The sequence below is a fragment of the Eschrichtius robustus genome, chromosome 14, assembly GCF_028021215.1.
Source record: "Eschrichtius robustus isolate mEscRob2 chromosome 14, mEscRob2.pri, whole genome shotgun sequence".
Classification (NCBI taxonomy): domain Eukaryota; kingdom Metazoa; phylum Chordata; class Mammalia; order Artiodactyla; family Eschrichtiidae; genus Eschrichtius; species Eschrichtius robustus.
Window position 1 is genome coordinate 99,800,451 of NC_090837.1, and position 12,963 is coordinate 99,813,413.

The 12,963-nt window shown below is 51.2% G+C and overlaps 1 protein-coding gene across 1 annotated transcript in view; it reads left to right on the plus strand.

The window, feature by feature from the left end:
• The first annotated feature begins 783 nt into the window (after nt 1–783).
• KCNG2 (potassium voltage-gated channel modifier subfamily G member 2) overlaps nt 784–12,963 on the plus strand; it is a 42,507-nt gene continuing 30,327 nt past the window's right edge. The window contains exons 1-2 of the mRNA XM_068563524.1: nt 784–864; nt 11,785–12,495. Of these exons, the coding sequence (XP_068419625.1) occupies nt 784–864; nt 11,785–12,495 (792 nt within the window). The remainder of the gene's footprint in view (nt 865–11,784; nt 12,496–12,963) is intronic.

A 12,963-nucleotide genomic window follows, 5' to 3' on the forward strand; every position in this document is an offset into this window, starting at 1 on the left:
GGGCTCAGTAGTTTTGGCGCACGGGCTTAGTTGCTCCACGGCATGTGGAATCTTCCCAGACCAGGGCTCGAACCCGTGTCTGCTGCATTGGCAGGCGGATTCTCAACCACTGCGCCACCAGGGAAGCCCCTTTCCTAGCTCTTTTTAAGTGAAAATTTTCAAACATACAAAGAAGTTGAAAGAGTAGCACAGTGAAAACCTAGCCATCTGTGTGGAAGTATATATATATATATGAAATGTGTGTATATATATGTGTGTGTGTGTCCATATATATATGAAATGTAGGAACCATTTGGAAGTAGTTTACAGAAACCAAGACAATTATCCCTGAATAGTTAAGCATGCATCTACTAAAAATAAGGTCATTCTCTTCTGTAACCAAATTCCACTGTAACACCTAAGAAAGTTAACAATAATGAATATATCAGGTCCAAATTCAGATTTTCCCAGTTGTCCCAAAACTGTGTTTTGTAGGTTTTTTGGATAAAATCTAATCAAGGTTTATGCACTTCATTTGGTTATGTCTCTTGATCTCTTTTACCCCACATTCTAGAACATCCCTCCCACCTTTTATTTTCCCTGGTCATTGACTCTGAAGACCCCAGGCCAGTTGTCTCTCCCTCTTCCCGTATCCTCCGGACGCAGGGACTTGGGTCTGGACACCTGTTGGAGCTCGTCCTTGCCCAGGGCAGAGCCGGACGGCTGCTGGAGACTCTGACCGCTGCACCTTCACCACAGCCCAGACCCTTGGCGCCAAGTTCGGCTACGGGATTAGGGGTGAACATGGTTCGCACCTGTCGTGAAGCCCGCCCCCCTCTCGATGACCGGGTGTCCAGCACCGTGCGGATGTCTTGTTTTCCGACGGTGAGTGCTTTTTCTCTTTCTTCCTCTCTTTGTCACTGTGTAGACTGTATGTACCATAGACTCGAGGGCTTTACTCACTCGTGTTTTAAGTCCAGTCACTATGTATTTAGACTTTCAAAGTCTGCCTGACGGAGCCCTTCTGTGCCACCCTCGACATTTGACACATGCCCTTTCACACTGGAGCTCTGCTTTGCTTTCTGGCACACGGTGTCTGATCTCACGTTGGACCTGGCCTGCTCGCATCAGAAATGAGCCGCTTCTGGTGAGAAACGGTTCTTCACTGGGAAGAAGTGGTCCCAGGTGGTGAAGTGCGATTGCAGTAGAAAGAGAAAGCGTTTAGCTGTACGAACCTACAAGCTATGCTGGGCGTGTTCACGTCCACGCTCTGAGCAGATCGGATATTTCTTTCCTATTTATTCAGTAGAACTATCTGAGCTTAATAAACACTTAGAGGTAAATTAACCCAGTCTAGGCTTATTGCTTTCAAATCCCCAAAAGGCAGAGGTTGAACAGAGGGGTTTGCGTGAGAACTGGCACATCACTGCCACCGGGTACCGGTGCAAGGTGGGTGGCGGGTGTCACAGGCTGCTGGAACCAAGGCCGGCTGTTCCCTCAGAACTGGGTGGAATGTAGGTGAAGACGGCTATTAAAATTCTGAGTCATCCTGGGGAGACCAGAGCCACTTTCAGTGACTGCTATTCTAAGAATAATTTTAGAAAAAATACTTGTTTAGATATCAGAGTCAATGGACACCTAAAACATCTGTTTACATATTTATATTTAGATACAGCTTCCAAAAAATTTGTAAGATACTGAGCAGCTAGAACATGAAGACACACTAGATGCTCAATACATATCATTTAAGTAAATTTGGCAAAATTTTTAGAGGAAAAATTACATTGGTTTTATTTTATTGTAACTTGTTTCCAGAGCCGGCAGAATTTCTTTAAAATGACTCTATTATAAGTCACAAGATTAGCGAACATTTTATAGCTTGCTTTCAAAATCTTTGGGGGCTTCCACTTCTGGGAAGATGGTGTAGACGTATTTTCCTGCTGAGCACCTAAGTCCCACACCTTATACAAAAATTAAGTCAAATTAAGTCCGACTTAAACGTAAGTCAAATTAAGTCCGACTTAAACGTAAAATGTAAAACTATTAACTTTAGAAAAATAACAGTAGAAAATCTTTGGGATGTTGGATCATGCACATCATTCCTGATACCAAGAGCACAGTGAGGAAAAAAAGAAAAGTAAATTAGACTTTATCAGAAGTAAAAACTTTTGCTCCACTGGCTATTTAACCCAGAGAGGGGAAAAAACCTCTATGGAAATGTTTATAGCAGCTTTGCTCATAACAGCCAAATCCTAGAAGTAACCCAGCTGTCCTTCACCTCGTGGGCGGTTAAAGAGCTGTGAGCATCTACACCAGGAGAGCTCGTGGAGTGAACTGTTGATACAGCAACAACCTGGTGAATCTTCAGAGAATTATGCTGAGTGAAACGAGACCGTCCTCAAAGGTTACATAACAGTGTGGGTCCTTTTATACACCATTCTCGGGATGACAGGACTACAGGGACAGAGAACAGACCAGCGGTGGCCGGGTTAGGTTTGGGGGTGGGGCTGGGAGGGCTGGAGGTGGGTTGGGGGGGCCCTGGTGTTGATGGATGCTCTGTGTCTGGACTGTGTCGGTGTCTGCACCCTGCGGTTTTGCGAGATGCTACCTCTGGGCAAATTGGGTAAAAGGATCTCTACAAGCTCAAAATTGAAAGTTTAATTTAAAAAAAATCTTCGGGGCCATTATATGCAGCTCTGCTGTATATATATACATCATGCTTTGTGAATAAGAGTTATTAGTTACCAAATGTCTATGTGTCTTACAGATTTGGAGATTATATGTGGTTCTCATAAATCATAACTGAAAAATAATCATCAATCTTTCTGTGAACAACATGGCTAAAAATTAGATCGAGCTAATCAGCAAGTTTTGAGTTCTGTTCATATATACACTTTACAAGCCTTTTGTAATTTGTGTAACTTTGACATATAGAAAATAAATGCATTTCAAAACAAAATAGTTGAACACACTGGAGTTTAACAATTGCAAAGAAATTATAGGCATGATCCTAATAGTACTTATTTTTAAGGCTGAAATTTCCTAAGAATCATGTTTTATTTAAAATTAGTTCTTTGCCTTTGGATCTTTGTTTTTAACCCATAGATGATTTTTATCTTAATTCATCTGATGTTTGCCTTGGTAGGACAATAAGAATTGAAAAACAAAAAATGCAGTGGCTCACCAAATGTTAACCTGTGCTCTCTTTATCGTCAGGAAGTTAGATGCATTTTTATTTTAAACTAGCTCAGCCGCAGTCATCTGCTAGTTGGTTGGTTGGAGAAAAGCGTTTCTTATTTAGATCACTTTTTCCATACTGTCACATGGCCTGTTTTATGTGTTCGTTCTCGTGAACCTGTGTCAGCTCAGAGGTTAAGCGTTTCAGCTGTAAAGCAAAGCAGGTACCTGGAAGGAGAGACCAGCCGCGAGGCTGGAATGGTCTTTGTGGAAGGGCCGGTTCACGGCCCCCTTTTCCCGCAAACCACCGGGCGGCTGACGGTGAGAAGAGGTGAGGGAGGAGGTGGCGTGTGAACTGAACTTGTGAAGATTCCAAACCAGAACTGAGGCAGGGAACAGTTTAGCAAAGCCTTTAATCACTGGATTAACTATCTGGCAACATTTACGGTGTGAAATAATGTTTTAGATCCTAAAGCCACCGGCTTTTAAGCTGAGATGAAACGCCCACCTTTTGGATGCATTTGTGGGCCTCCTGTGCCCTCGGGGTGCCTGGTCCCCCCTCCCCACACCCACCCCCCACCCCCTACCCCCACCCCCACCCCACCCCCACGCCGCACCCCCTACCCCACCAGGGAGCACGAAGGCTCAAGCATCTGTGGCCTGTGCTGGGCAGGCAGGCAGAGGGAGTACAGCAAAGAGACAGGTGCTGACAGCTGGGAGTCCACCAGCGTGTGCACAGGCCGGGGACGTGGGGGCCACAGGGGGGTGCGGGGTGCCCAACAGCATGGATCCCTCGTCCCAGGTACAGCCAGGGGTCTCATTTTAAAGGTCACCTTCTCCAAGTAAGAAGCTGTTTGTCTTGTACAAGGAAAGAAATCTCTCCTGGAGAATACTTCGCTTGGTGACACCCAAAACTTTATCTCTGCTAAAGAGGTTTTAGTCTGTTTCAGTTCATGTTTTTAAGCCTAAATTGGTAAATTCAGCTACAGAATAAATATTTCCTCCACTGTGGGTTGACCTTCTGGTATTTGAGAACCCCTTCCTAATCACGTGTGGTTTTCCCCCTTTTCATTTTCATTCACACACGCCCCTCTGCCGCGCTCCCTGGCAGGCCCCCCAGGAGACGCATCCCTAACCGGCCCCCCTCCTGCCCGCAGCTCCAGGGACCCAGGGACGGAATGCGGGGGTGCCAGCCGGGGCAGGACCCGCTGGGCGCTCAGCGTGATGGGCAGACGCCTCCCTCTCCTCTGGCCACGGCTGCCTTGGAGGCAGTGGACCAGGCCCCTGGCCCTTTCTGCGGTGACCGCTGAGTGTGTCCAGCCCCAGTTACAGTGTCACGGGGCTTTGAGCTGAGGGAGCGGGAGGGAGGCTGTGCCGGACACGGTGGCGTCTTTCCCCAGAGTAGCTACGAAGCCAAGTCCCACAGCACACATTCCTTTTGAGGACTAAAGCCCCCACGTCTCCCTGTAAAGCGCCAGGCGTGGAATCTCCTCGTCCTGCTGGTCACTGAGTCTTTGCAGCTGGATGTCTTCCATCTTCACCACATTTTCATCACTTGGTTTATTTTCACCTCTTCTTCTGGGATTCCTAGTAAACAGAATTGATCATTTTCCTTTCTCCTTTGCTTGCTTTATGTGTCCTTCTCTGTGATGTCTGTCTTCCATTGACCCCTTTTGGAGGGTTCCTGGGAGAGAATGCCTCCACCTGACCCAAACTGACCTCAAGCTGACCCAAGCTGACCTCAACCTGACCTCAACCTGACCCAACCTGACCCAACCTGACCTCAAGCTGACCTAACCTGACCCAAGCTGACCTCAACCTGACCTCAAGCTGACCCAACCTGACCTCAACCTGACCCAACCTGACCTTAACCTGACCCAACTTGATCTCAACCTGACCCAGCCTGACCCAACCTGACCTCAGCCTGACCCAACTTGACCTCAGCCTGACCCAACTTGACCTCAGCCTGACCTCACCCTAACCCCAACCTGACCTCACCCTGACCCTCACCTGACAGACTCTACTTTCAGTCTCATCCGTTCGCCTCTGGAAACTGTCTTTCTTATTCAGCTCCTCCTGGACTTTGTGATAATGTCTTTCTTCCTCTGGGGTTTTAATTCCTTCTTTGATGTCTGTAAAGATTTTTGATAATCCTATCATCTCAGGTTCCCCGGAGCCTGATCCTGTTATTCCCGTGTCTGCTGGTGTTTGCTCGGCTGGGATTGGGCCCTGTGTACTTTATAATTTCGGTTTGTGAATTCATCTCAGTTGAGGCTTCATCAGCGGGAAGCTATGAGGCTCGAGTGGCAAGTGGTCCCTCTAGACCAGGGGCGCTGATGGCATTGGGCTGGGTCTGCCCTTGTTCTGGGGTGTCCTGCACGTGCGCTGTAGGGTTTCATGGCACCCCTGGCTCCTTCCCACCAATGCCAGTCACACCCAGTCACGACAACCAAAAATATCCCGGGCCTTGCCAGGTGTCCCGGGGGCAGAGTCACCCCAGTTGATTATGTGTGTCTCCAGCATATTGCCAACCTGGGACCACCTTTCACGGGAGATAATTTCTTAGCTTTGAGTTTCAGAGACAAAAAGTTTCAACCTCAAATCCATTGTGCAGGTAGACTTTTCGACACATATTCTTGTAGAGCCAGGCAGAGAAATCTTGTAATCCTCCTATCCCATAGGCAGATTTTTTTCTAGTTTACCCTTTCACTAGGGTGTAGGGACAAACATCGGTGCTTCCTGTAGGATTAGTTCAAACCCTCCACTTCCTGTCATGATGATTTACCAGTTTACTATCTATCAGAAATGAACACGTCCAAGAGACCCCACATCCTTGGCAATAAAGTGTGTCATCAAACCTTCCCACCTTACAACGTGGTAATTTGAGATGTTTATTTTTGCTATTAGAAATGAACTGGAGGGACTTCCCTGGTGGTCCAGGGGTTAAGAATCCGTCTTCCAATGCAGGGGACGCGGGTTCGATCCCTGGTCGGGAACTAAGATCCCACATGCCGTGGAGCAACTAAGCCCACGCACCGCAACTACTGAGCCTACGCTCCTCAACCACAGAGAGAGAAAACCCGTGCGCCACAACTAGAGAGAGAGAAAACCCACGTGCCACAACTAGAGAGAAAACCCGCGCGCCACAACTAGCGAGCCCGTGCACCACAACAAAGCCCTCTTGCCACAACGAAAGATCCTGCGTGCCGCAACTAACACCCGAGGCAGCCAAGTAAATTAATAAATTAAAAAAAAAAAAAAAGAAATGAACTGGAGCATCTTTTCATATATTTAAAGTCTGTGTTTTCCCTTTACTGTAAACTCTGTGACAATTTGCCCATTTTTTCTATTGAGCTGTCAGTCTTTTTCTTAAAATCCATGGCACTTGAATGCCTCTTATGCCCCACACAGCGGATAGGGACACACTTCAGGGCTCTCAGCAGTGAATGTCAGTCTCTTAAGAGAGAACCTGACTTAAAAACACTTAGTAACATGTAAGTTATGTTTATATTTGTAAATGTATATTCCGGGGAAGAAAACCCTTTACAGGAAAGTTGTAGGATCTGGCTGATTACCCAGTTATTTTAATGATAAGGCATCCCTACCTACAAAGAATTCGGAGCACACATTTGATGTGGCTACAAAAGGAGCTGATTAACCTGTGCTACAGATTCGTCACGTGGCTCCACGGGGACAGGAAGACGTGGAGGACCCCAGCCTAGCGCAGGCAAGGTGGGCTTTCCCGCTCCACACTTGTCTCTGCCCCTCACGGTATTCCAGGCGGAAGCTGCCGTCAGCTCTGGTTCTGACAGTTACGCGAAAAGGACGTGAGGTCACGGGGCACTTTCCCTCGGGCACACCTCGGCCTCAGCCCAGAAACTCGTGAGCCTGCCCTGGAGGCTCCATCCTTCCCGGTGCCCTCGCACGGCTCCAGAGAGTGGGGCGCCCCCCGTGAGGACCCCCGCCTGCCTCCTGGGCAGATGCTGAGTTCCCCCTCCGAGCTGCCTGGGAAGGAGGTCGGCCGTGAGCCGCTCGCATCCTTGATGTGGAACTCCGAGCCGCTGTCCCTGGGTCCTCGACGAGAAGCAGCAGCTTGGGTGATCTCTGCAACAAGTTTCCGCCACCTAAACAACTGACTGCGTTTGAGGAAAGTAGGATCTTCCTCCTCAGCATGACCTCCTCAGATTTCCCCAACCTCCTGCCGGGCCAGCGAGCCTGCAAAGCCCTCGGGGCAGCCTCTCCTGTGCGCAGAGCCAGCCTCGCGGTGTTGGAAGCGCCGGTCGTCCTCGCACCCCCGACTCTCCCCGCTCCCCCCGCCATGAGCTCCAGCATCGCGTGTCCAGCACCAGCAGATGTTACTGACATTTGCTGCATGAAACGCCGACCCCGAGGCATCAGCAACCCAGCTGAGCCCTGAGCGCCTTCGCCCTCGAATCCTGCAGTGACTGGGCAGGCACGCTGGCTCTCTCCCCGCGACCCCTTCTATTTGGTTTTCTCCCCCTCCCAAATCTCAGGGTCAGTGGGCATCCGGGCTGCATGCTGAACACCCCTTGGGCGCCGCCCGCTTTACGCTTCGTGAGTCGCCCTGGTGGTAGGTTTGCCCGGCCGTGGTTACAGCATCAAATCCTTAACAAAAGTGAAAGGTCTTGATTTTGGCAGTTGAAGCAGTGGTTCTCGGGCTTTAGTGCACTACACCTGCTCGTCGACATGCACGGAACCGGATGTCAATTTTTTTTTAATTGAAACGATAATGTCCATTTTAATGTGTACAATTCAGTGTTTTTAGTATTTTAACCCTCACCACTACCTAATGCCAGAGCAGCCTCATGACCACAAAAAGAAACCCTGTAACCATTAATCGGTCACTCCCCCACCCCCCAGCCCGCAGCCCCTGGCAACCACTAACCTACCTTCTGTCTCTGCAGATTTGCCTGCTCTGGACACTTCCTTTCTGTCCGGCCTCTTCCACTTACACCATGTTTCCAACGTCCATCCGTGCTGTGTCCTGTGTCAGCACTTCATTCCTTTTTGTGGTTGAGTGTGTCCCAGTATGTAGATGGCGCACGTTTGCTTATCCATTGGTCAGCTGATGGGCAGTTGGGTTGTTCCCACATTTTGGCTATTGTAAATAATGCTGCTGTGAATGTTCACGTACACGTTTTTGCGTGAACCTAGGCTTTCATTTCTCTTGGAGTAACATTGCTGGATCCCATGGTAAGTCTATGTTTAACTTTTTGAGGAACTGCCCAACTGTTCTCCACAGCAGCTGCACTATTTCACCTTCCCACCAGCAGCGTACGGGGGTCCTGACTTCTCCACGCCCTCGCCGACACTCCTTTTTCCATTTGTTTGGTCGCAACCAAGCTAATGGACGTAAAGTGGTACCAAGTCGTTTTGATTAGCATTTTCCTGATGACCGATCACACTGAGCATCTTTTCAAGTGTCTATTAGCCATTTTTGTATCTTTTTTGGAGAAGTCCTTCAAAGCCTTTGCCCACGTTTTAATTGGGTTGTCTTTTTGTTTTTGAGTTGTAGGAGCTCTTTATATATTCTGGACACTAGACCCTTATCAGATATATGATTTGTAAATTTTTTCTCATCCCATGAGCTATCATTTCATTCTCTTGATAATGTCCTTTAATGCACAAAAGAGTTTAAGTATGACAAAGTCCAGTTTATTTATTTTTCTTTTGTTGCTTATGCTTCTGTTGTATTTCAGAAACCATTGCCTACTCCAAGGCCATGAGGATTTACTCCTGTGTTCTTCTAATCAGATTCTTCCCCTCCCCAGGGTTTGTTGTAATTGCTGTTGTTTGCTTGAGTGACTTTTCTGGACGAATTAGGCAAAGTCTGTATGTTTTTGTCTTGTGTGGCCACTGATATCTCTGTCCCATTAGCTTAATGGTCAGCAAGTGACTGGACAGAGATTCTCAAATGCCTGGAACAAAAACAAAAACAAACCAGTCTTTGCAGATGGGCTCTGTGTGTCAGGGCACCCTCAACACCCAGCAGGCCTGTCCCTCGCCTCCCCCTTCACCTCCTGCTTGTGCAGAGCTGCAGGTCAGCTGGGGTCGGGGCGGGGGGAGAGTGTAGGGCCTTCTCAGGTCTTTCCTGAGCATGCACATGGCGCCAGGCACGTGAGGAGCATTCTAGATTTCGAGCAGTTTGTTGGAGCATTTCCAAAGCATCTCATTCCCCAGCCTCTTCTCCCAAGCTTTCTGCTCAGTCTATTTTTTGCCCCAACAATAATGTTCATCCATTGCCTCAGCAAACATTTTCATGTAAGTGATTTCCACAAACTGCCCGGGTGGCCACTTTAGCCCTGGGAGAGTCCCGAGTTAGGGGAGGTACAGGCAAGCCTTCTGACGGGTCTTTCGGGGGAGCCACCAGAAGGGTCCAAATAGTTATGGTTCCTCCTGAGTCGGGTCCACTCCTCTTCCAGTAGCAGTCGTGGTACCAGGAACGCAGGCTGTCACCTTCAAGGCGAACGCTGAGCTGGGAAGCAGGTTAAAATGCCAATAGCTCACTGTAGTTACCAAGATTCAGCTGTTTCTACTCAAGTGTCCCCCTGGCTGCTGCTACCCTTCGGTTAGTGTCCAGAGTTCCAAAAAAAAGTTGATTCTGATGGTTTTTACCGGTTTTCTCATGGCTTTAATGGGGGGATATTTGGGGGTCCTTACTATGCAGTTATCCAGTCACTCAGAATTTTAAGTGTAGAGCCAGGAATATACTTTTTTTTTGCAGGTTCCCTTGATAATTTTGGTGCTGTTGGCCCTCAGTCTACACCTTGAGAACAAAACTGGAACCGTGCCCCTCCCCTCCAGATTACTGCTTTAGCCGATGTCTAAGATATACTCCCTGGTAAATGGGACCTTTGGAGTTTATGTCCCCGGATTGGTATTTGCCTGTTTTCTCTGCTCTGTCACTGTCGCCACAGTGCAGAGAAGTGCCTGGTGCCAAAGTGCTGACCCCACTGTGTTAACAAGTCAAGGGGGGGCCAGCCTGAGCGGGATTTGGAGGAGGAACAGAACCGCCCTCCAGCGGTGTGGAAAAGAACCCACAGGCGCCTCTGCAAAGGACAGAGCCATCAGTGTTACCTGTGGACCCTTTTTGATGTGGTTCCTGAGTCAGGGACCCTGTTTCCAAACAGACACATAAACGTTAAGGGGTGACCCAGCACTGGGCAGAGGAAGGAATGTCAGATGCAATTGTGGGTAAACACGCCACAAAACTTTAAATGTCCACATTCAGGACAAAAATGATTTTGTCTCAGTAACATGTTTTGTGACATGTCCTTTTAACAAGTGCTGAGTAAACCAACACATTTAGGAATTTTGGTTGCTGGTCTATGCACAAGCTATGATGAGATTGAGTTTCTTGAAGCCTGGTCAAAGAATAAAACAAGTAATCATTCATATAAGAAACTCACCTGGAATCTTACCTTTGCCCAAGCATTCTTAAGGAGGCATCCGACAACGAATGCCAAAGTGCACATGCCCACCAACTAGCGTGGGTGACCCATGTTCAAAATATTTTAAAGGGGATCCGGGCTAGCAATTCCCACGCTACGAAGATATTTCCCTCCCTTATATGTTTGAAGCTGTGAGCTTCATTAAGCTTTGGGGCCACAGATCCCTTTGAGAATCTGAGGATCCTCTATTAGAAAAGTGTGTACACACACAAGTTTGCATCTAATTCTAGAAGGCTCATAGATCCCTGAAGAATTCCCATGGACAACAAATAAAGAACCTCTGGTTTAGAGAATCAAGGCAACCGAAGCATCGTGAGTTTCTCTACATCAGCGCCTCCCAAACCCAGCTGTGCAGCAGAATTATCTGGAAGCTTTTAAAAAGCAAAACAAACCCGTTTTTATTAGGGACGTTTGGAAATGTACGTAAAAGCAGAGAGAAAATATAATGGCCCCAGTGTTCTCGTCACCGGGCTCCAGCAGCAGGTGAAGTGTTTTGTCTGCACACCACTTGAGAAAGATGTGCTTAATGAAGGTCCAGACCTCATTTCACGTGAATACCTCACTGCGGACCTCTAAGGGGCCGAAACCCCCTGTTTTTCACGAGTGCAGTACTAGCCTCATGCCTTTAAAAAGGCTTTAAAATCATAGATAGTGCTGGGATTTTCTTATTTACTCTTAGATGTCTTTTTATAGTTGGTTCCCTCTAATCCGAATCCAAACAGCGTCCACAGGCTGTTCTGGCAGTTTGGCCGACGCTTCTTAAGGATCAATACATCCCTAGCAGCCCTCTCCCCTGGCCCCCACTTGTTAACCAGCCGGAAACCCCCCAAGGTCTGGCCTTGCCATCATCTCCTGAAACAGCATCTCCAGGGCGGCCTGCCCTCCTCCCTCGTGCTGCCCCGCGTTGGCCGTGTCCCCAGTCTCCAGGCAAGAAATTAAGGCGGGTCCCTCGTAAGCGGGGCCTGCTGGAAAGCTGAGGGGCGGGCTCCTGGGACCACCTGCAGGCGTCAGGGATGCAGGAGAGAGGAACCGAGCGGCCGGGCCGACGGAGCCCTTGGTTTGGTTCGCTCCCCAAGCCCCAAGGTCGTGCGTGGGCGGGGGTGTCCCCGAGCTGCCGGCCGGTCTGCGGCCTAACGCGCGATCCCTTCCTTCGCAGGCCCAGCCTCCGGACCCCGGGGCGGCGCACGGGGCCATGGCCCTGCTCCCCGGGCCCGCGGAGCCCCCGGGCCCCGAGCCCCCGCTTGGCGGCGGCGGCGGCGGCGGCGGCGGCGGCGGCGGGGCCCGCGCCCGGCACGTCATCATCAACGTGGGCGGCTGCAGGGTGCGCCTGGCCTGGGCCGCGCTGGCCCGCTGTCCCCTCGCGCGCCTCGAGCGCCTCCGCGCCTGCCGCGGCCACGACGAGCTGCTGCGCGTGTGCGACGACTACGACGTGAGCCGCGACGAGTTCTTCTTCGACCGCAGCCCGTGCGCCTTCCGCGCCATCGTGGCGCTGCTGCGCGCCGGGAAGCTGCGGCTGCTGCGCGGCGCGTGCGCCCTGGCCTTCCGCGACGAGCTGGCCTACTGGGGCATCGACGAGGCGCGCCTGGAGCGCTGCTGCCTGCGCCGCCTGCGCCGCCGCGAGGAGGAGGCCGCCGAGGCGCGCGCGGGCCCGGCGGAGCGCGGGGGCCCCGGCAGCCCGGCCTGCGCCCCTGCGCCCGGCGGCGGGCGGCTGGCGCGCGGCCGGCGGCGCCTGCGCGACGTGCTGGACGACCCGCGCTCGGGCCCGGCCGGCAAGCTCTTCGCCTGCGTGTCCGTGGCCTTCGTGGCCGTCACGGCGGTCGGCCTCTGCCTCAGCACCATGCCCGACATCCGCGCCGAGGAGGAGAGGGTGAGCGCGGGGCCGGGGCGGCTGGGCCGGGCAGGGCCGGGGGCGGCTGGGACGGAACCGGGGTGGGGGGGGGGGGGGGAGGGACGGCGGCAGCTGGGCCGTGGGGCGTCCGCTGGGTGGTGGTCTTAGGCACCGCGACCCCGTTGGTCGCTGAAACTGCAGGCCCTCGGTCCCCCTGCACCCGCCCAGGGCAGGTTCGCCGGGAGTGAGGCCCTGGCGCGGCTGCCCCGTCAGGCCGCCCACTGCGCTGCCAGCAGAGGCTCCAAATTCCAGCCAATTTCGAGAACTCGGCAAGGCTGCCGGGCCAGCGGGCCTTCTCACGGAACCTCTCTGACGGCCAGGCCTTGAGGCTTGGGCAACTTGGAGTTAAAACGCCCGGTCTAGAGAGTGCTGTGCTCTAAACCCAAGTCCCGTCGTCCTGGACCACAGGGGCAGGACCTCTGAGTCCTTCCAGGCGCCCAGCTCTGG